General features: G+C 38.6%; 2 protein-coding genes across 5 annotated transcripts in view; one reads left to right on the plus strand and one right to left on the minus strand.

Moving 5' to 3' along the window:
• CFAP96 (cilia and flagella associated protein 96) overlaps positions 1-24070 on the plus strand; it is a 101582-nt gene that overhangs the window by 36668 nt on the left and 40844 nt on the right. The gene's annotated exons all lie outside the window — the stretch shown is intronic.
• Positions 522-22289, minus strand: PDLIM3 (PDZ and LIM domain 3). 2 transcript variants are annotated; one of them, XM_064148981.1, is made up of 8 exons: positions 22032-22289; positions 16379-16530; positions 14378-14462; positions 9790-9977; positions 5550-5813; positions 3015-3142; positions 1898-2009; positions 522-1324 (listed from the first exon to the last, which is right to left on the minus strand). In XM_064148981.1, the coding sequence occupies exons 1-8, from the start codon at positions 22122-22124 to the stop codon at positions 1135-1137; spliced, it is 1212 nt and encodes a 403-aa protein (XP_064005051.1). In that variant the 5' UTR covers positions 22125-22289; the 3' UTR covers positions 522-1134. The 2 variants fall into 2 exon arrangements, with proteins under 2 accessions (XP_064005051.1, XP_064005052.1); XM_064148982.1 differs by lacking the exon at positions 5550-5813 and having other exon boundaries at positions 22032-22284.

Consider the following 24070-nt stretch of genomic DNA (forward strand, 5'->3'; position numbering starts at 1 on the left):
TTGAAGTGGGTTCGAGATTCCTCAATAATTTATTTATGAATTGTGTGAATTTTAAATTCTGAGTTTTGGGTTCTCTGGTGTGTATAGGTATCTGACACCTACTTGAAAGCAATGTAGCCCTGGAAAAGTTTCAGAAATTGATGTAAAAACTATTATTTCAGGGTTTTTGTTTTTCTGTAGCACTTGACCAGGCTTTTTATAAAAGATCTCTCCTTTCCTTGCTTTAATTAACATTTATTTTTGGAGTTATCCCAGTTTTAGTTTACCAGCAATGAAGATATTACCATGATATTTCCCCATTTTCTCTATTATGGAATCGGGAAAATGGAGATGCAAAAAACCTGTGGAAAGGTTTTAAAATTTGCTTTCATTCTCAAGCTGTGGTGAATCTAGAAAAAGAAAAAAAACCATCCAGCCAAATACACAAACCCAAAGTGTGTATGTGCCTCAGAACATTTTTCTGTTAAGTGATGTGAAAGCTGGTTTCATTGCAAGTCATGAAAACAATGCAGAACTTCTGCTTTTCTTAGTAACCAGCCATTTTATTGTGACTTAATATTTATTCCTTGTCATAGTTGCTGCATTAGAAAATGAAGTCAACAGAACCCCAAATTTGGAGTGAAGTAAGCATATCTATTTTTGGCATACATGAATGGTAATTGTATAATAGATGGTGGAAGCAGATGTGAACAACTTGTTATGAACTATCCATGTTAAATAGCTGCTTTTATAATCATCTGTCAAGTTTCCCAGTTCATTAGGACCCAGCTTGTGACATTTTGACTTTGATATTTGCATAGGTATTTAGCTTATGTTAAAAATAGTGTCTTCATTACAGCACTGATCTATATGCTGTATTAATTATACCTAAGGTGTTTGACTTTTTTATTTCAGTGTAGCTGTTTTGGTTTATATTAGTTTGTATTGAGTTATACTGACAACTTTTAGCAGAATTTTACTGGTATAATACACTACTGGTGGTTTATAGGGACTTCCACCTCCTTCAGGATCCCACAAGAAAAGGTTAAAAAGCTGCAATTATGGAACCAAGCAGGAGTCCTGACACTTGTACTGCAGTCCTAAGCTGTTAATGGCTTTTTGTGTGCATGCATATATTTGTGTGTTACTGTAAGACTAACACTTTGGGTAAACTGTAACTGCTTCATAGCCTTCTGGTGGCCTCATGCGAGCTCGTGCGTGGGCTTCGCAGTACAGCTGGCCCTCCACAAAGAAGTATCCTTTTTGCTTCAGGTTGAGACCGCAGTCAGAGCACACAAAACATTCTGGGTGCCGGTATTTATCACGTGCCTTCACCACTGTTCCGCTATATGGAAACAATGAGAAGAGAAAAAGAATTAATTCATGTGATTTTAAAGAAAGGTGGAACTACAGCGTGACACAAAGCAAGTGCTAGGTATTTATCTTAAGGCTTTCAGGCTGTTTGTCTGGTAGTTTTGCTAGTTACTATAATGATTTATGGCTGGAAACTAATAAGTGATGTAAGATGCATAGAGTTGATCTCATAGTTCAGTAGTGAACTGGAAAAGTAGAGTTTGAAGAAATGTGTTAGTCTGGTTACAACAGGGAAAGTACAGCCTAACCTATCAAGAGTTGTTTTAAAAACACTTTTCCTTAGTGACTGTTGTCTGAGCTGTTCATCCTCTGTGTTCTTTGTTGAAGTTAATGATCTCATAGAATCTTAGATTGGCTTGAGTTGGAAAGGACCTTAGCTTCAACCATTCTCATGAGCAGGGACACCTCCCACTAGATCAGGTTGCTGAAGGCCTCATCCAGCTTGGTGTTGAACATTTCCAGGGATCTGGTAGTTTTGAGAGCTTTCTGGATCCTCTCACTGATTGGGGAGAAGGATGGTTTTGAGAATTCACAGAAAACTTACAGAATGCCACTCCCACACTTGTCACACAGTGGCACTTTCTGGACGCCAGGCATGGCAGTAGGCATCTTTGTTACAGGTGCTTTCACGCTCCTTGTACCCGCGGGACGTCCATCTGAGAACCAAAACAAAACTGTTATGTACAGACTAATACAAAAACATCTCTCATACAGTTAAATACTTCTCCTGTAAATACACTTCTGGGTGTATTTACAGGCTTTCCCTTATATCAATAAGCAATGAAGCTGCTATGTAGAAGTTTAGTGGGAAAGTTTCCACCTCTTTAGAATCAGGAAAAATACTGTGGGTATAACCAAAAAGCAAGTACAAAAGTGATTCATATATATTGATAGCTCTTTCTGCCTTCTAGATGCCATCTAATTTTCTCATACTAGGTCTTGGGTATAGCAGAAGAGGGAGGAGGTTTTGGCTTTACACAGCAACATTCCATAGTGAAGACCTATTGTTAGAAAGTTTTTTATTTATATAACTAATCATGCAAGAAATCCAGAAAGATTAGTAATGTGGTATGAATACAAAATTAGAGCAAAATGTGAGAAAAGATGAAGGAAAACCCCACAGTGATTTATACAGAGAGGATCAGATGTATTTATCCCTTCTCTTCTAAATATTGAGGTATAAAAAATAAGTGAAATTTAGGGTTTTTTTATTCTTTACACTTACTGTAAATATAGCAAATTTGCACCTTATATTAATGGTATATTAAAAAAAATCTTCATTTGAAGGAAATATGACCAAGTTATATTGTCCTCTGTGATCTAACAGATAGGTTAGGGTTTGGTTAGGGTTAGAAGTTCTCTCTCATATAACTTTTTATCATTTAATCAACATCAGCTTTGTACAATAATGGTCTTAAAATCTGAAAAGAGATTCTGAAAAATGTGGTTAACTCCCTTGTTTTATTCACACAAGGACTACTGGCTTTAAAAGCAAGCGGAAAAAATGTTAGGAGGCTGGTGTGCTATCTGTAAGATTCAGCATGACTTGGCCTCTCAGAAATTGTTACAGCTCTGATCTCTTATGTTCTCTCCTCAGATTCCCTCTTCCCATAGACATTTTAAAATGCTTTGTACAGGTAGAATATGTCATTATTAACCACCTTCCTCGGAGACTAAATTCTGGAGCACCTTAAAGGAGCCAGACTGTCGAGGTTGACTGGGTTCCTCCTGGTTGGCATGCAGCATCTTGTACACATCAGATTGAGACACTGAGTTGGGAGATAGGTCACTGTATCACAAGGAAGAAGAGAGATAAAGTAGTTTAACAAACATAACTTTAACATTTCTAAAAGGCATGGAATGATTCACAAAACAAAGAAACTGAGCTTCTGCAACTACTGAAAGACTCTATATTCTGAGTAGCATTGCTTTATATTATCTCCTCTTGATCCCAAATGTGCTGAAAAAAAGTAGTATGTGTAACTGTTAGAGAAATCTGCAAACTCATGAAACTTTGCATCATCACCATTCTGGCTCTAACAGCACTTGGAAATAGGCCAGTACCTGTGTTTAACCTCAAAGCAGTTGTATTCCTGTAATCAGCTGCTGTATTAGTGGGTGCTTTTTTGGTTAAGGGATCCAGAAGCTCAATTTTCTCATGAGTTGATCTCAAGAATGATGTTAAAATCACATTTCTCCAGTTTAAATTCCATGTTACAGCTGTCTTACTGTCTGTTAAACCTTAGGTGAATTTCCACTAGAAATAAGCAAGATTCCTGAAGGAATTAGACTGGATTTTGCTTGTATGGTTTGGTTTACTTCCCAGTGTAGCATCTAAGCTGTCAGAGGGTACAGGAAGAGCTGTGGCCTGTTGCTTATGTTAATTGTTTGCATCTTCATTCATTGATAGATTTTTTTTTTTTCCTGAGCCATCTTCAAGATGGTGAAGAAACTTCCACTTTCTTTTGTCACAAGCTTTTAACAAATAGAAGGAGTTAGTTTTTACAGTTCTCACCAATGGTTAAACTGTCAACTCTCTCCTCTTTGCTAAATGTTTCTAAACATCAAACAAGTCATAATACAATTACAAAGAGAAGGCAGAAAAGACAGACACAAAGGTGTGAGATAACATTTCTACATGCATAGATAGTGAAAAACAATCTCACAACCAGAGACATTTTGAACCTGTACTGTCAGTTCTCGAATGGGGAGTGCCACAGGCATTTGTGAAGTATGACTACTCTGACCTTAGTCCAAGATTTCAGGAAGAAATTTGTGATTGAGGATCAATTTTTGCAGTTGAGGGTCAATAGTCATGTAGTAGAGTTACATCACTCTGCAAAGACTTAATGAACTCTAGTTTTTAACAGATAGAGTTGGTAACACGGAATCAATCAGGTTGGAAAAGACTTTCGAGACCATCAAATCCAACCTATCACCCAACATTATCTAACCAACTAAATCATGGCACCAAGTGCCACAACCAGTCTCTTTTTAAAAAACACTTCCAGGGACAGTAGCTCCACCACTTGCCTAGGCAACCCATTCCAATGGTCAATCACTCCTTCTGTGAAGAACTTCTTCCTAACATCTAGCCTAAACCTTCCCTGGTGCAGCTTAAGACTCTGTCCCCTTGTTCTGTTGCTGGTTGCCTGGGAGAGGAGACCAACTCCCACCTGGCTACAGCAGTCTTTCAGGTAGTTGTAGACAGCAGTAAGGTCCTCCCAAGCCTCCTCTAGGAGGCTTCTCCTGGTTCTGCAAGGTGCTGAAGATGGTGCCAGTGATTGTTTACTTAAAATATTAGTAACTAGCTTTAGTTTACACCATACATATTGTGAATTAGCAACTTAAGTTGTAAAACAGAAAAATAAGTTACTATTATATGAAAATAAAGAGAGATAAAGGAACGTGAAGGATGAATTGTTCCTGGAAAGAAATTAATTGTGCTTTACATGTTTTGTATTGTATGATCATAGTTGTTATCCAGATACATAAGTTCCTCTATGGCCTTTAGGCCTTGCCATGGATACAATTCTTAACTCAGAGATGGACTGGAGGTGTTCAAAAGACACATGTGCTAAGGGACATGATTTAGCATCAGACTTGGTAGAGTTAGATAATAGCTGGACTCAATGATCTTAAAGGTCTATTCCAACTGAAGTAATTTTATTATTCTATAATTAATAGGCCTGCAAAGCCAGTTATGGCTCTTTTTGGACAAAAGCTTTTCATGCTGAATGAGTTATCCTGAATGGGGTTAAATGTTTGCAACATTATAAACATCAAGAAGTTGAAATAAATTTGAGTTAATAATTTGTTAGCTATGAATACATATACATGATTAAATAGCTATGAAACAACTATAGCAATAATAAATAGGTCTGAATTTTGGAGGAAATCAGAATCTTGGAGTGGTCAGACAGATAACAGCCCAGGTAGTCACATCAGATTTTATTTGTTAGCTAAAATATAGTTATTTCCTATGAAATATTATTTGCAGATTCTGAAAGATTCCTTTAATACTTTGGATCAAAATAATAAATTACGAATATTTTAATGGCTTCAAATGACTTAGGTTCTCTCTAACCCTTTTACCTATTTTCATAGAAACAGTGGGGGGCATCATTAATGCTCATGATTTTTGGTATATAACGAATGTGTGCACTCCTAAGCATGGAAGATACTGCTCTAATTACCTTATTATGGGTGTTTCCCCCAGAGCTGTAGAAACTTGGCCTTGCAATGTTTCCATGATATTGTCATCTGAGTACAACTGCATGGGTGTGTTAAACTGAGCATGTACAATCTTGACACCAGGAAGCTCCATTTCCAAGGGAATGTTAGGGGCCATCTTAGACACTGCTTTCAGCTCGGTGGGGCAGATAGAGCTAACCGTGCTAATTGAAGAGGGGGTGCTGCGTCCACTGCCACAGTCAATCCCTGAAGGAGTGCTGCATCCACTGTGTTAACGGCCAGGTTACAGAAGAGAGTGCAGTGCGTGTCGGGTTATAGAGAACAAAGACAAAAGCACAGGAATAAAGTGATGTTAACAGAGCTGGAAAGCATAAATAGAAGAGATACAGAAAGGCAGAAGTAAAGTGGAGAAAAGCAAAAGTATGTGTACTCACTGAAAAACACTTCCCTTCAGAAAGTATCAGTGCAAGTCGCAAAGCAGTTCTTAAAATTCTGGCATGAATTTTCTTCAAAGGTAGTAAAAATTCTTTGAGTAATTTGGAACATAGTATTTCTTTATATTTTTAATGCTCGATTTGATAAAGCATTAATTAAGCCTCCTAAAATTCTGTGGTTTAGGTGAGTAATTCTTAACATCTGTAAAACATCTACACAAAGATGGTGTGTGTCAGTGGCAGAATAAATACCTGCAGTACTGTAATCCTAGACACATTGTTCTAGTCTTGTACTTCACAGTCCACAGTTGAGGAGGCTACTATAAAGTAGTGTAAAATAAGGAATATGACATTTGCCAGTTTTCCTTAGATTCTACAATAATATACTTATTAATATTTTAAAATTAGTTTGTTTATTGAACACTTGAAAGAAGAAACAATACTAAACCAGTCAGGCTTACTTTTGCTTTTCTAAATTACAGTGCTTCCAGTAGAATGTAAAGTGTGTAAAGTGGTCCTTCACAAGAACAATGGATATCTCTTCATAGAGTTAATTTTATTGCTATCAAGGCAGATTTTACATGTAAATTATAAGTGATTACAAAGGTGTACCCTTTTTTAGGAGTATTAATGTTGCTTGATGTTACCGAGAGTTACTGTACACCAATTTCACATCTCTAGGAAAGGATTAGTAAAATAATGTGAATGTTAGCCCCGAAGTATTTTTCACTCACTATTCTTGAGCACTTCAGTCATTTCCCCACAGGACCTGAGAGACTTCTTTGTTATGTCTTTGCTGTTGCTGTGCAACAACACATAACCCAGGCTTTCCACAGTCATTGCTTACCATTTACGTGCTATTTGGAGCTATGAGATGATAAATGTTCTATCTCTTACCTCCAACCTGCATGTTGGGATTGTGGTTAGTTCTTTCCAAGTTAATGATTCTGTGTAAACCTGGAAGAATTTCCCAGTTTTGTAGTACAGTGCTGTGCCTGGTAGCTCCTGTTGGGTGTAGAACACTTTTTGATTCAGAGGGGAATTTGTGTAGGACCACTTTCTCAAAAATGTAAAGGGCAATACATACTACATATGAAAAGAAAGATAATTCCAGAAATTGTAGCAAGTCTTAAAGCAAAAGTACAGTTATGCATCATTTCCTAGCATGAGCCAGCCAAATAATTCACAGAAAAGCAGCATGTATTTACAGTTTTTTTCCTTCAAAATAAGACCACCTTTATGTCCTGCATTTGAGTAAGTTTTGTCAATGCTGATAGTGTTAGTAAATGGAAAGCAAGAGGAAAAGGTTACAAAAATCACAGTTGTTGATATAAGCACCCAAAGTAAGGTTAAAACATAACAAATAAGTATAAATGAAGTAAAATTATATATTAAATACAATTTCCAGTACATTTTGCCAGAGTAAAGTCCAAAATTGTGGCTGATGTCCAGTCTGTTAGCTCAAACCCAGAGTTAAGAGTCCTATTTAGACTTAACTGTTTATCCTAAAGGGATATTTATAGTCAAGGGGGCAATAGGTTTTTGCTGTATATAGGAGAGAATATTTATCAAGCTAAACTGATGAAAAAGTAACAGAAAAGCAGTGTGACAACCAAGGTTTTGTAGATTTAATACCCTGTGTCAGGGATTCTGCAGTTTGTAAATATGGATCTCTCTAGTGCTACAACATCTGATTGACCTTGCCCAACTGAAGTTCTGAAACCTATTGCTTCACTCAGGTTAATTCTTGCAGTTTTTTTGCCCATCTGACATGCTAGAAAATGACCACTTCAATGTTTTTTCACAGAAAAGGCTGTAATTGAGGTTTCTGCATTAGGAAATTAAGATCTTGATACACTCAGTCTCCATAAATGCAATTAGATACCTATAAATGATATTTTAGTGGTCCAAAAGTCAGTTTAGGTACAGTATGCAGGTGCTGCCTAATGTTAGAGGCCATGCATACTTGCTAAGGACTGTTTTGTTATTTATTCTGCATCAGCACCAGGCTGCAAGGAGAGATGGGCACTGTGCTGCAGAGGTGTTCAGTACTGGTCTTATTCACAGAAGGATGGGGTTCTATTCATCTTCTACCTTCTCCTCCTTATCACTGTCTGAAAAACATGAGACGCATCTCAAAAGTGATAACCCGTATGTGATTCTCCTTGAACTCAGCAATCAATTGTCATCCTGTTTTTCTGGTCTAGTTTGTCAGCCTTATATTAATATATAATTGAAGTGCAGGCATTTTAAACTTGAAGAATGTAAAGCAGGGCACTAAGTCCACTGGTGAAAACTGCTACTACTGGAAAGGATAAAGGCTGTGTTCACAATGTATTATATTGCTCAGGCACTTCTGAGCTTCCTTGCATTTTTAGCCACCGAATTTGCCTTGTTTTAACTCCTCTGTGTTTGGTAATGTAACTAATGGTAGCTGAGGCATTTAATTCACAGTTACATTAGAGGACTATTACACTGAAATGATAGATGTAAATAAGCTTTTCTGCATTTTACAGACTCACAGATTGCATTGGGTTGAACGGGACCTTCAAAGGTCATAGAATCAGTCAGGGTTGGAAGGGACCACAAGGATTATCTAATTCCAACACCCCTGCCATGGGTAGGGACACCCTACCTTAGATCAGGCTGGCCAGAACCTCATCCAGCCTGGCCTTAAACACCTTCAGGGATGGGGCCTCAACCACCTCCCTGGTTAACCTGTTTCAGTGTTTTATCACTCTTAAAGAACTTCCTCCTTGTGTCCAACCTAAATATATGATGACTCAATTTAAATCATTGCCCCTCATCCTGTCTCTAGAGACATGCCCTTCTAAACAGTCCTTCATCATATCTGTGACACCAGATAGTTTTGTTTTATTTCTGCATTAGGTTACCTAGGGATCTGCTGAGAAGCAAACTTGAATTCTCTGAATGGCCCATGTGCTATTAGCAAGCTAACAAATTTCATAGTGCCATAGATTTATAAGTATAAAATATCTGACGCTACACTGCAAACTGAATTGGATCATGAATACAATTACTTCAGGCTTTTATCAGTGTAACTGAGGTAGGACTGTGGATCTGCTTTCTGTTGGAAATAGAAACTTGAAATCAGGGCTGATCTCTGCAAGTCAGTCATTTCTTTTTACTGCATGTATCTATCTATCTATTTAAAATGACAGGGTTAGGCTACATACTACTGTAAGTAAATCTCAAATGCATCATTATGCTTTATTAATGTGAATGGGGAGCATCCATCAAAAAACACCATGCACAGAAATCCAGCACAGCACTCAGAGTTTATAACCTGCTTCGGCCTGAGACTATGAAAGGTTTGGGCCGAATGTTATGCTTGTGTTCAAAGTAGTTCATATCCTGTAAAGAAAGGAGAGTTACAATAACTTTCTTTGGCCTACAAATGTTTATTCCTAGTTAAAAGTGGCTAACAAAGTTTCAAAATTGTATCCACGAAGCAACCATATTTAGTTTGTAGGTTCCTGGTATTCAAAGTACAATCGCCTTAGCCTTCAGAAACATTCAGACCAAGTATAGTTCTAAGAGAGAGGGACAGTAGGCAGTGATACAGCATAACACAGAGGACATATTTTAGCTGTCTGCAGTGTTGCTACTACAGAGCTGAGTGGATAATTTTTCTGTGCTGGAAAATATTGGTTTCATTTGTCACCATTTTTTGGGTGATTGTCAGAAAAAAAAAACAAACAGCAAGAGCTGGACTTTTTAATTGAAAACAGAACAGATAGAGATATGCCACAAAAGATGTCTACTGTAAGGAAACACCAATACTCACTTTTGTGGTGAATTGGGAATGAGACCCCTCAGTTGTCCATGGAGTGCATCTTGAATATTGCCAGATGAATACAGCCCAATTGGAGAATTATAGGAGGAGCTCACTACCTGTCTTTTGTCATCAATATTTGCTGCTGCAACAAAAGGCTGGGCCCTTCTGTTGTGAGCTGTACCAATAGGCTTGAATTCCTGTACATGATAGGCAGACAAAATACACAAAGCTACAATGCACACCAAAGCCAGTAATGAGTAAAACTGACATCAGTATTGTTAATCTCTGCATTTTTTACTTTTGCAACTTGGTTATTGTTTAGCTGGTGCAAGCATACTATATTATTCCATGAATTTTCTATATACTACTTAATGCACACACATTCAGAGACTGTGTCTGTCCCAGGGCAAACAGAAGACATTCCATATTTGTAAATAGTGTGCAACTTTAAGAAGGAATGGGAGGGATAAATTTTGTAGTAACTTGTATTGTCCTCTACGTTTTGCACTGTTTATGATTTGGTTTGTAACCTTTCAGGTATAGTTAGATTATTTGTTTTGCTAATCTGCATTATTGTCACATGCTGATGGAGGGAACTGCAAAAGCATGAGGATTTTGTTGTAAATGTCTGGCCTAGAAAACATATTTTTTAGAGATTCTTTTAAATAGTTTTGAATGTACATCAGATCAAGGACAAGCTTCTGAACTTATTCCATACTTCAAAACATACTCATGCATCAAATATTGTGATGCTGTACAACTTAAAGATAATATGAAATCATCACAAATAAGTAAAACCTAGAAATTAGTAAACTGGATTGTGTGGTTTTGGTTTTTTTTTAACTTCTGGCATGTGTTTCTGTCTATTGTTGGCCCAGGTAATTCCCTTCAGTTGTGAAACTCACAGGGATAAGGTCTGGAAACTGAATCTCTGATGACTTTTCTGAAAACTTGAAATGTTCTGCTGGAGTTGATGGACCAGAAATAATAAAGGTTTTTGACTGTGCTAGAATTTGATGTATCTTTACTGTGCATGTTTAGTACAGTCTCCTTTGAATCCTTGCCAGCCCAGGTCCATCCTGAACCCACAGAGGTACAGGCTTTGGAAAAAAATGTCAGTTGCTAAGGCTTTGGTTTTTTTCCTTCTGTTGTAGTGCTTGAAGAATGTTTGTTGCTGCAGTCCATCACCTTGTTGTGATGTCCTACAGCACGCTTAGGAGACCTGTGCTATAAGAACATTTGAACTCTGATCCATATGAAATAAAAAGCACTTGAATGTCCATTCATATGGAATAAAAAGCACATGTTCCCAGTAGCCCTTGTTCTCATTTATGAGTTGGTCTCTTCTTTAGAGACTGGAAGTTCTTTACAGAGAGAGTGATTTGCCATTGGAATGGGCTGTCCAGGGAGGTGGTGGAGTCGCCATCCCTGGAGGTGTTCAAGAAAAGCCTGGAAGAAGCACTTAGTGTCATGGTCTAGTTGATTGGATAGGGCTGCTAGGGTGCTAGGTTGCACTGGATGATCTTGGAGGTCTCTTCCAACCTGGGTGATTCTATGACCTTGTGAAGTTTAGATGGCACAGGTCACTAGTATTTAAATATCCACAGAAATCTTTATTGCTTCTCATTTGACTTTGAGTGTGATTTCTGTTCTAGGAACACATCTACAATAACACAGACCATTTCTGTATTTACATTGCTGTCTCACTGTGTCATATGACCTAAAGAGACAGCCAGAGTTCTTACACTGCCAAATGAGATTTATTTCAAATTGCTGACACTTGTATCTTAGGTGCTAGGGCCTATTTTTAATGTCAACACGCTCACCATCTTCACCTTTAAAATTTTTATGTGCCCTGCAAGGTGTAAAAACAGTCTCCTTGTGTAGTGGTTTGGGTGTTACCTGCCCCTCATGCTTTGGAAATCACCCAGACTAGACTCAGCTGGCTCTGGAATTTTGAATGATGCTTATTATTTACTGCTTAGCACAAGATACAAACAGATATTTACAATATATACAGTTATATGATCTGTGAGGTCTCTTCCAACCTTGGTGATACTGTGATATATACAGAAACATGCAAGGTAAAAGATAATACAGAAACACAACACTCCTCCCAGAAACCTGCGTCCCCAGGAGGGGCTCCCAACCACCCTTCCTCCTTCTCCCACCCCTCTCAACCTTACCCCCGTCCCAAGGAAGAATGGAGTTTCGGCCAGGGGGTTAGGAAGCAAAGTGGATTAATCAGAGAGATGGCAGAGAGGCTAGAGAGGGAAATGCAGGTCAGAGCTCCCAAGCAGAAGTACCTGATCTATGTTTGGATTCTTGTTCTTATACATCTCAGCAAGCCTATGACTGAAGTAGACATCACCACTGTTTCTCTTTCATAGCCTGCGATCTAATTCTTCTCACCAAAACATTCTAGCTAGCTTCAAACTAGCACACCTTGTTTTGCAGAGGTAGGGTTTTTTAAGATTACCTTAGCCTATAGGAATGCTAGAAAAAATTCCAGTTAAAAAAACCCAACAACTTATCACTAAAATCCAAAATTGATATTTGACTATTCAAATCCACAGAATAAGTAAAGATAGTAAGAGCAGATTAGATAGGAATGAACACATTTTTGACATCGTGCTAGTTTGAGCCTAGCTGGGATATTCTGATGAGAAGAATTAGATCATAGGCTGTGAAAAAAAAACAATGGTGATGTCTACTTCACTCACAGGTTTTCTGAGATGTATAAGAACAAGAACATAGATAACAGAGTCTGTCTCTGGGGCTGCATCAACTTCTCTCTCTAACCTAACCTGCTATCTGTGTGACTGATCCATCTGCTTCCCAACCCCCCTGGCTGACCCTCCAAACTCACGCTGAACATAAGGCAAAGTCTGGGGTAAGGTAGAGAGGTGGGGAGAAGGTGGAAGGGTAGTTGGGAACCCCTCCTGGGGACTTTGGTTTCTGGGAGGGCTGTTGTGTCTATATTACCTTTTTCACTTGTGTATTTCTGTATATATTGTAAATATCTACTGGTATATTGTGCCAAGCTGTAAATATAAAGCTTCATTCAATTTCCAGATCGACTGAGCCTAGTCTGGGTGATTTTTCTTAAGTGCGGGGGTGGGGCAGGGCAGATAACACCTAAACCATCACAGACATCTGTAGATTTTTAATCATTCCTCAGAGCATCATTTCCCTTTTCTGACAGTAGTAATCCTCTGTCCAAAGTTTTGGTGAATAATTTATTAAAAAATGTGAAAACCTGAATGTGAATGCACTCTTTGTTTTCATTTAAAATGGCAGTTTCAGAAATACATATAGGAACAGACCTAAAGAAAAGCCATGGATTTGTAGAATGTGCAACCAGCAAATGCAAACAGTAAAAAAGCAGTTTTATTAAATGAAAAATATTTAGTAGCATTGCATGGTAAGAGGCTACTGAAAGCAGAAATCCAATGAATGAACACAAAGACTTTACTCACAGTTCCTTGTTACCCTCTGATACAACTGGGTTGCCGTTAACAAAATGTATTAGTAAATGGAAGTAATCTACTAGTGTTTAAGATAATGTGTACTTAAATACTTTGACATTAATATCTTTTAATAAAATTTATTTTAATCCATGTATGGTACAAAGCAAACAAAAACAACTGTGACCATTTTCGTTTCATCTTTAAAAAGAAAAGGATATCTTGTTGACAGATGAACAGTACAGGAGACATGTGGCACCATGACACCATGTTTGCAATGGTTTTATAATGATATTGTGGTACAACAGTTGTGAAACAAGTACTTGCAGTTAGTTAGGCTTAATTTTCATTTTCACTTCAACTAGTCTATTAATATAAAATGTCAGTGACAGAACATACAGCAGCAAAAATAGTCCAGCTCTTGTGTTTATTTGGTCTCATTAAAGCTGTGAAAAGTCCTCCTTTAGTTCAAAAACTAAATGAGAACTGGAGATTGTTGAAATTCCTAATCAGGAATATTTGAGAGGAGGATTCCAAATGGTTAGATTTTGCTTTGGTAGTATATGAGGATAAAGACTGCTGGTCAAAAGTGCCAAATGATGGGTTTTGTACAAATTTGTCTTTGGTTCTGGTTTGTAGAGTAAAAATGTATGGAAATACAGAGACATTATGGATATCTCTCTTTTTTTTTTTTTTTAACTGACTGCTAGATCAAAATTACTTTTTTAATGTGGAGTGCATTGCTTTGGTACTTGAAGTTTATTCCTTGTTGAAGAGCTTATACAATGAAGAATCTCTTAAAAGAGTTAAAGTAGCTTAAACTGTATCAGAATAAGAGGATATATATTATTTTTTTTACATAATAACAAAAATCTGGTGATATGTACAGCTCTGAAGAATCAAAAAAGAGAGTATGTTGTAAATTGTTAATGTTTTGGTTATGGCTGAAAATCAAAACCATCCAGTCAGATAAAATGATGTTCATAAATACCATAACAGCGATGGTACATATTGGCTTAAACTGGCAGACAATGAGTGAAATCCTGTTCAGAGAATTTTAATGACAACAAGTGTCCTTAGAGTACAGAAAGGTGGATGAAAATGGTTAGGTAACTTTTAACAATTCATACCTGTGGTTCAGCTTCTAAATTTATCTTGAAGGGATGAGCTTTGCCATCTTCTGAAACTTGTGGGGACCATAATTTAGTCCCTGCCCTAGAAAGAAAGACAGGCAGAACTTAAAACAAATTCCTATAGAACTGTATATGTCCTTGTAAAGTACAATGCAGTTTATGTGCTTTTTAATATGCTTTAACAGAAAAAGACTTCCAACAAATATAAAGTGTACTAGGTGTAAACAATATACATCTAACTTTAAAATGATGTAATATTAATGTTAAAATTTGATCTGGTACTGTTACAGAAGTACAAATATTTTGTATTTCATAGGAATAACTGCACTTGTGCTCTGTGAGCGTTGCTAAATGGCATTTATCAGTCTGTGTCAGAACGCAGAGTTAACTAGGAACTCTTAACTGTGGCACAGGCTTTAGGTGTGTGCAGTCTAGACAATGCTCCGTTAAAATAACCCTACACCAGCTCCAGTATCGCAGTATCATCAGGGTTGGAAGAGACCTCACAGATCATCAAGTCCAACCCTTTACCACAGAGCTCAAGGCTAGACCATGGCACCAAGTGCCACGTCCAACCTTGCCTTGAAGTGCCCCAGGGACGGTGACTCCACCACCTCCCCGGGCAGCCCATTCCAGTGCCCAATGACTCTCTCAGTGAAGAACTTTCTCCTCACCTCAAGCCTAAATTTCCCCTGGCGCAGCCTGAGGCTGTGTCCTCTCGTTCTGGCGCTGGCCGCCTGAGAGAAGAAAGCAACCTCCTCCTGGCCACAACCACCCCTCAGGTAGTTGTAGACAGCAATAAGGTCACCCCTGAGCCTCCTCTTCTCCAGGCTAAAGTGCTGTGCCTCCCTGAGGGCAGCCACAGCTACCTGGTTCTTGGAGACAGCTGAAAGAATGTGCTAGGTAGTTCTGCTTAGAGGCAGAGCAAACTTGGTGAGGAGATGCAAAAGTAGAGGTTGTTTCTTTTGCTGGCTTTAGTTGAGACAATCGAACCAAAGGGTTTCTGGACTGCAGTTTAGGTGAGAGAGGGGCTTTTGGTTTCGTTTTGTTATTAAAATTGCTTTGAGAATCCTGGGTTTGGTTTAACAGCTTGTGACCAGAACAGTTGGCTTTAAACCCCTTCCTTTGTAACCTTGCATGACAGGGTGATGTGGTGTAGCTTTTCTTAACTGGGAGGATATTCTAGCTGGTTTGTCTGCTTGCGGCAGGGCGCAAGAGGCGGTGCCTTTGTCGTTGAGGGAGCGTTGGAACAAGTGACAGCTAGCTGAGGTTTTCATTATTTCCCCAAAACTATCTGCTTATTGGCAGCAGATGTAGGACTTGTGAATTTGGGAGAGGCAGCAGGTACAGGTCGCAGCTCAGTCAATGCGGTAAGAAGCCTGAGGGAAGCTCCTGTTGTGTTTCTGGAGGTGTGCTCTCGGGAGCCCGGCCCGACAGGAGCTGGTGAGGTGGGTCTGTGTGCTCATGGCGTTAAAGGCTTTGTGAAATTCTGGAAAGGACTGAAAAGAGTTACACTACGTCATGGCTGTGCTGTGGAATCGGTTGGCTGGGTCGTACTTGCTTTCAGAAGTACGCAGACGTGAGCGAGTCCAGATGAGGGCCTGTGAGGCCGGGCGGAGGGTGCTGGGGCTGTTCGGCCTGGAGAAGGCTCCAGAGGCACCTAGTAGCGGCCTTGCAGGACCTGAAGGGGGCCTACAAGAAGGCTGGAGAAAGACTGCTTACAAAGGTCTGTAGTGATAGAACAAGGGCCAATGGTTTTAAATTAGACAAGAGTAGATTTAGACTGAATGTCAGAAACAAGGTGTTTGGCATGAAGGTGGTGGAACACTGAGAGCTTGCCCGGGGGGTAGGTGAGGCCTCATCTCCGGAGAGACTCAACAAGGCTTTGAGCGACTGACTTCAGTGGAGAACATCCCTGCTTACTGCAGGGGAGTTGGACCAGATGACCTTTGCAGGTTCCTTCCAAGCCAAACCATGTATGATTCTTGGTACACATACCTCTCTATTTTCAAACAAAGCTGATGTGCAGCTGCTTTAATTCTCTCCTGGGCTTCATTGTGTGTCATGTTCTCTGTGCTTAGACCGTCGATAGCTACAATAACATCACCAGGGCATAGGTTGGCAGCTGAAGCTTTGCTTCCAGGTGTAATCTGGAAAAAAATAATCTGCTTAAGCACAGTGTACACCTGAAAATTGATAGAGAAAAGAAACTTCCCTGTGTTTCCCTGTTTCCTGGTGGTTTGGAGAGAGAGGAAGTGGATCTATAAGCAGCTATATGATTGCTTGCCAAGGAAAAGAGCTCTTGACCCTGCCAGACCCTTTGTAGTTCTACTGTCAGATCACCATACAGAAATTCATCATAGCTTCAAATTAGATGAAAATTATCTTCACACTTCTGCATCAAATAGCTTCCACTCTGACTTCTGCAGTTACTGATACTTGTCTTTGAATCTTCTGTCTCAACTGTCATTGTGTAACTGGCTTCAAAAGAGCAGTTAGTTTTTGGCCTGACAGCTCCAGGCAATAGCAGAAGAACAGAACTGGTAAGAAATTATGCTGCTTAGTGTTCATGTGCATGATGTGCCATTGACTGGATAACGTAGAAAGTCATTTGTCATCTTACAAATACAGCAGTGTGTTTGCTGTTAGTCTTGGTCTTTCATGTTGTATTGCCAAGTAATCAGAAGCATGCTAATAATGCTCAAATGATACCTTTCTCTATTCATTTCCAAATCAGATTCTTAACTCCTTGATGTGCTTAGCTTTAAGTCTCCTTGCATTCGGTTAACAGTGACCCTAATCCTTCAAGGGAATCTCGGTGGTGCAGTTCACACCTCTCAGAAATGTACCATCAATCACATTCGTAGCAACAGCCCTAAGCTTATCTTTCTATGCTTGCTTTTTTATTTTCCTTTTTTTTTTTTAAGTCTCCTGGATAATCTTCTTCATCCTGGTTAAAATAATTGAAATGTAGTATTATTCTATTTTAAAATACCTCTTGTAGAGAGGCCATTACCTTACATACCACTGAGTGTTCTAGAATCACAGGCCTTTATTTGCAAACAAGTGACTTCTCACACTGTTTGAACAGCTTGACAGTATTGAATTTTTTTGCTGTGGGTTCTATAGCTGAGACAAGTACTATCTTAATTATTAAAGATAATTGGGTGTTATGGAAGACTGGAAAACATGCTAAGGGATGTTTCCCTCCAATATGTTCTGAATCGTAGGTATGGTAAAGCTGGCAAACTTGTTGCCTCTGAAGGTGACTGTACTGTCAGCATAAAAGCCAGTGAGGAATATTAGGTTTTGATATCTGCTGTGCTGTTATTAGTATAGGAGTAATAGCAAAAAGTTAGCCAAGTAGGCATTCTCTCTTCTTTCTAGCTGTCCAACTCTGTTAGGTCAGTCAGAGTGCTCGAAGAACTTGAGTTTGGTTTGTGGGCTTTTTCCTATACTCTAGCATGTGAACTTCGGTGTGGTTTTTAATTTCTGTGTGGCAAACTGCAATGTTTGTGCCATTTTCAAGTCAGGCAAACTTTCCAAATGGATACCTGTGATCAGCTGGAGGCTTTAAACTTCTCATCCTTAAAAAAAAAAAAAAGACTCATGTATTGTGTGTTTAACAAAGTGTTATGGTTTGAGTATGACATGAGGAAATGGCTCATAAATTCTAAGTCAGTAGTCTCCAATATTTGCCTGTTTCTTCAACTTTAACAGCTACAAATGTACACGAACTACACTGAGACCACCTACATTATTGTGATAAGACAGAGGTAGATCTACAATCATGCTCCTGATGTCTTTTAGCATACTGTGGATGTGTGGAATAACAAACTGCAGCAGAATTCCTAGTGTTTGAGTGTGACCATTGCTGCAGAAATACCCAAAATGGGCAAACCCAGCCATTCTTGGTTCCTTCTCAAGAGTGAGCTTGCTTGAATAACCCTTATATAGGTTACTTGGTGGATTATGTGGTTTACATGCCACAGCAAGTCATCTGCTGCATCTGTGGCATACTGCAGCAAAGCACTGAGATGATCCTGCCTTATAAAGTAGTGTATCTGTCTAGCATGGTATGTTTGCTTGTAGCTGTGCTGCTAGTAGGATCTAACTCCCTTTGTGTTGCTGATAATAATGCACAATTGGCTTAGATTTTCTTAGCGTACTGTCACCAGATGTAGTGGTACCACTGTGTGATCAAATGGAGTTACCATCAGTTGGTGGGAACAAGGAGGGAAGGCATTAGCAGTCTGTATGTCTGTTCCTTAGCTGAAATGATTATTTGCAGGCTTCTGGGATGTCTCTGCTAGGCTTTAACCTTGATGGGGGTGCTGTGCTCTATTTGCCTAGGCCTTTTGGAGTGCATCACTACTTGTCATACATAAACTTTTTCTTCATCTGCTCTTTCTGTGTTTGATGAAAAGAGATGAAGGTTTGCTGCTTGGATGAGTTTGGAGGAATATGACCAGATACCAGCTCTTCTTTTATCTCAATATTCCAGAGTGGGATATCTTGACTGTAGCTTATAGGAATTGAGGCAGTCAAAAGTACTGCACCCTACATTTTGTAGCAAAGAAACAGGTTGTGTGTTACACCATATTGTGGGTATAATACTGATATTCTGGGCTCCTCGATAGTTTAAGTTATAATAATTCTTAAGGAACCTATTTGACTTTGTATTGTGAACACTGAGAATTGTATTATGACTGTAGTCTTTGTTGCTTGCTCAGCCTGGCTTCCCGAGGTAGATGGTACTGGTATTTTGGGACAGGTTTTGCCTTGCTTTTCAGGACATGACTGTGCGAATTCTGCATCCTAGATATCTCAGATTTGGGTAAATGCAGGACATATGTTGAGCATTCATATTTTGTTAGAGACTAGATAGCTGTTTAACCACATGAGGAGCAATGTCTTCTATGAAAGTTTGCAGAAAACCTCTCTGCATCTAGACTACTGAAGCTACCTTCATAAATATTTCAGGCTCTGTGTTTTCTGAAGAGAGTTATGAATCATAGAATCAACCAGGTTGGAAGAGACCTCCAAGATCAGCCAGTCCAACCTATCACCCAGCCCTATCCAATCAACTAGACCATGGCACTAAGTGACCCATCCAGTCTTTTCTTGAAGACCCCCAGGGACGGTGCCTCCACCACCTCCCCGGGCAGCCCATTCCAATGGGAAATCACTCTCTCTGTGAAGAACTTCTTCCTAACATCCAGCCTATACCTACCCTGGCACAACTTGAGACTGTGTGGCTAAATATAATACTGAGTTAATGTACAAGTTTATATTAAAATAGAACTTTAATCCAGAGTTGGTATTTCACCATTCCTTTCAACCTCTAAAAATTTTAGTTGTTTCTGTGATGCTTTATTCAATATAACTTAAATTGTAGGACTGCATTCCTCTAAAAGCTTAACCCAACATGTTATCTTCTGGTCAGAATAAACTCACATGCTTCAGTGATGGAAATTGTTTTGTGTCTAAGTAAAGTTCCAAGGATTGCAACAAATGTTCATATTATTTCTAGTTAACTTCTTGTTTCTGACCCTAACATAATCTGAATATGTCTATTTTTAGTCCTCTCCTGTTTTTCCTAGTCTCTCAGTAACCATGACCTGTGATTTTTGCATTTGTTTGAAACAGTCAAAACAAACTGCAGAGGAGTTTAAAGTGACATCTGTTCTTTAGACAGGTGGATGATGATCTCCTCTGTTGTCTGTCTCTCTTGACAAGTCCGGGTAAAAACTTCCTCTTGCTGAAAAAGGACTATAGTCAACCAAGTTTAATACTACTTCATTGGGTTTATTCAAAAGTTGTTTTAATGTATGTTTGTTGTTTTTTCTCCATATTTTTGTGGTCAGGACAGTAAATCAGGTGTTGATAGCTTTTATGACAGGAACATCTAGGCCCCCAAAAGCAAGGCATGTGAATCTTGTGAGATAATCACTAATTCTTAAGGGGTATTCACTTAGGGACTCTTAAACATGTGCCGTGGCAACAAACCCACAAATTTTAAACAGATCTACCATTAATATTCTTGAATTTCTGTGAAGTAAATGTAAACATGCAATTTTTTCCCTATATGTATTTTGTTTCATAGTTCTACTTGAAATACGATTTTTGAGCATTTCTATAATATGCTGGAAACCAAAGGCTTAGGTCTTGTGAGACGTTTGGTAGGTATGAGTCAATTGCAAGCCAGAAACTTTAGAAAGTTACATTTATAGTAACATCCTTTGTTACTGCAGTTTTAAACTTCATTGCACTTAATCTAAACACAAAGAAAACATAAACCAGACACTGCTTAAATATTTTTCATTAGAGATAATGGAAACTATTTTTCTTTTGGAGGGCCATAAAAGGCAGTGAAGGCCCCAAATACAGAGATTTTTTTTTCCTTTCAATTTTTTGTCTCTTGTTTCTCCAAAGGCTTTGCTATGTCCTACATATAGTCAAATAGCAACATTTCGTTTTACCTCTGTTTAAAATAAGTAAAATATTTTATGCTTATATACATTTGAAATAAGTAATGAAATGAAGTTAGTTTTTGCCAATATGGTATGTGAAATGTTGTTCCTGAAACTTCCTACAGACTGTTCTAAAGCCTGATTTCTAGAAGCCTATTTGCTGCAAGGCATTACTGGTGGTATCCCTTCTTCATGGCTCTTGATGTTTACTTAATACCAGGCATAGTGTATATATTGAGTCATAGTGCAAGGCTTTCAACAAGAATTAATAAAAAAGGCAGTGGAAGTTCACGGAACCCACACTTGGAGTTTCTGAGGTTCTGAAAAGCAGCAAAAATACAAAGAGAATTCTAGTCTGGTGTGCACTGAACACACTTTTTAAATACATACATCATCAAAATACATTTCCTGTGGTCTGAATAGATCCACGTCTGTAGATACAGGACAGCTGACAGTGTTTTATATACTCCATCAAGTAACTGGTTTCTTAAATAAATTGCAATTAATAGCTCAAAAGTCCATGAAAAAATAAAAAGCAGGGATTCTTGCTTTCTCTTAGGGGAGTAAAGAAAATTGTTTCTAAATATGGAAGAGACCACTGCAGAAATACCTCTTTCATATTCAGGACTAGATAACTTTGTAATAATTCAATTACCAGTCATGAATGTTAAACGTTTACATATGTAAAATTAGGTGCTGTTGCCTTTTCTGCCAATAATTGGAACTTGATTTAATTAAATGAGAGGCAGAATAATCTTGTAAAACTGGCAAGGAGCTCGCAAAGCACAAACTTCTAGACATGAGCTGCTGCCAAGCAGTCTTCTCCCCCAGTGATCACAGGCTAGACATGAAAATGATAAAAGTGGTCTTTAGTAGGCTCAAAACTAATTTTTTCATCTAAATGTCTGGGGAAATCATACCAGTGTTTTCCTGCTGCAAGGCACATGAATTTTCATTTTTGAGGCATAAATACAAATGCATTTAAGGTCTCCCAGGCCAAGAAAACAATCCCACAAAACCAGTATGAACTTAGCATTCAGATAGCTGTCCTTAGAATTAGCAGCTGCTTGCTAATCTACTCACAGCTTCATCTGTATCCAGAAAAATGAAGGGCAAAAAACCTCCAGCAACTGATAGATAGATGCAATAGGTAGAAGGGAAATGGAAATGTTACATACCCTGGTTACGATTAAGGGTTGATTAAAATCTATCCCTCCTGAAAGCCTGAATCCCCAGGGTGCCGGTCCTTGGAGAACGACGTTTTGTGGCATTGTGGAATTACTTCTCTTGGTTACTGCTCTTTTTTTCCCCTCAGGTCTGTGTTAGTCGCTGAGCTGTAGGAGGAAGGGTGCTGGCAGTAGAGCACCTGCCAGACAGGGCAGCCGACCTTATACACCTCTTAGGAAGTTTTACTCATCCCACAGCTGCGGGCACTGCACTTTATCCCTACTCTTGGGGTGACGTCAGCCAGTCCCTCGGCTTCTCCTCCCACAGAGGGGAGTAGCAAACGCTGACAAATAAAGCCTGAATGCTGGAAAGTTTACAACAAATACCTCAGCTTTATCTGCTGCTGCAGCGTCCCCTCAGCCTGACAATCAGTAAGCTTCAGGATGCAGAGTCCTTCTGGTTTCTTAAAGCAACCCTATTGCTCATTTCATATCGTGCTGATTAAATTGGTGGTGTGTGTTTCAGCTGTGCACTGACTGTACCTGATTGTGTTTCATGAAAACAGAAATATCTTGATAAGAAGACTTACCCTCTCAGGCTCTTGTTTTACATCCTGTCTGGTTTGTAATGTATTAGGGTATTGCAGTTTAGTGCAAGAGTCCTTCCAGCCCTTCAGCTGAATTTTTCAGCTACAGTCACTTGAGACCATGGCATGCACCAGCTCTAGTGGCTTGAAAAATCCAAACTGATGTCATGCATTTTTCTTATACTGAGGGAGAGAAATCCAGCATTAGTTGATGATGCCTCTTTGTAGGAGTCCTAGCTTTTTAAAAGGTAGTTGCAGATACCTTCTGCCAGTTGTTCATGTTACTGAATACATTGCATTCCTTTTGTCTTTCTTATACCAGCCTTATTCTGACTTCTGTATCCTCTGTATTTTGTTCAAAAGGGCATGAAGAATTTTTCAATGAAGGTGCAGATGTTCACTTGCTTTCTTATCTGATGTTACAGATCTATCCTTGTATGCGATATTAACAGAGGTAATATGTGTATAGGTAATGTTCTTTAAACATCTCTTTACCCAGTGTTTAACCTGTTCTAGGACAGTATCTGCAGCTCTCATCTGGCAGTGTGGTGGGGTTATTATTTTCTGATTTTGTTTGGATATTTTTGGGTTTAATTTTTTTTGTTGTTTTAATTTTTGAATCCTTTTTCCTCCCCTTAGAGTCAACAGCAAGTCAGTTAGAGCTTGGAAAGAAAAAAATCTGATGAGGATATACATTTTAGTGTAATACCTTTTGAGGAAAGTTTCTAGTTGGTGTATTTGAGTGTTTTGTCCTTATGATGGCAGTTATGTGTGCTTTTGTTCCTTTGTTTATTTTTCCATTTGGGTTTTATTGTTGTTTTTGTTCTGTTGGGTTTTTTTTCTCCTTTCTTTCCAAAAGAGGATTTGCCCAATTCTATTCACTCTGTGCACATTTCCTTTCTTATTTGCTGTAGCATGCTTAGAAGAGTCTCTGATGGACAAGAATAAAACTGTGAGATGGTAGAATAAAATATAGGTTCATGCCATTCAAATAATTCATTATGTGTAATTGATTAATCTTTATTTTTCAGTATAAAATTGACTTCCACCTTTTCAGTGCTTGAACTGCAGTTAAAGTATCTATGGTTAAAGTATCTGTATACTTAGAGTTCTCAGTAAGATACTGTGAGTTTTAGTGGTAGTTTGCTGGGCTTTTTAAGGGTTGTTTTTATTATTTTTTTTTAAACATTTCTATTTGTCCTTCACTTGTGGCTTGTTAATAGTGTCCATTGGAGGCTCTTGTAAGATTTCCTCTATTATTGCATGATATTTCTCACTCTGAAGTAAAATAGAGTGATAACTCAAACTATCAGAAAATGTATCTGTATGACAGAGAGCTTGCAGTGTGATAGTTGTCATGAACTTGTGGGTGCACAGCTTACATTAGGGATCCCTGTGAAGGAATTCTAGGCACAAATAAAGCAAGCAAGTAGGCATTTGGGTCAAAGGTACCTCACCTGTGGT

The sequence above is a fragment of the Pogoniulus pusillus genome, chromosome 9, assembly GCF_015220805.1.
Source record: "Pogoniulus pusillus isolate bPogPus1 chromosome 9, bPogPus1.pri, whole genome shotgun sequence".
NCBI classification, from domain to species: Eukaryota; Metazoa; Chordata; class Aves; order Piciformes; family Lybiidae; genus Pogoniulus; species Pogoniulus pusillus.

What these genes read in the sequence shown, in the direction of transcription:
- PDLIM3 (XM_064148981.1), bottom strand. Translation starts at nt 22,124, where the DNA reads ATGCCACAAAACGTCGTTCTCCAAGGACCGGCACCCTGGGGATTCAGG. An exon ending in AACCCTTAATCGTAACCAGG is followed by an intron (nt 16,531 to 22,031) that starts GTATGTAACATT and finishes ATTTTTTTCCAG; the next exon opens with ATTACACCTGGAAGCAAAGC. An exon ending in ATTTAGAAGCTGAACCACAG is followed by an intron (nt 9,978 to 14,377) that starts GTATGAATTGTT and finishes TATCATGTACAG; the next exon opens with GAATTCAAGCCTATTGGTAC.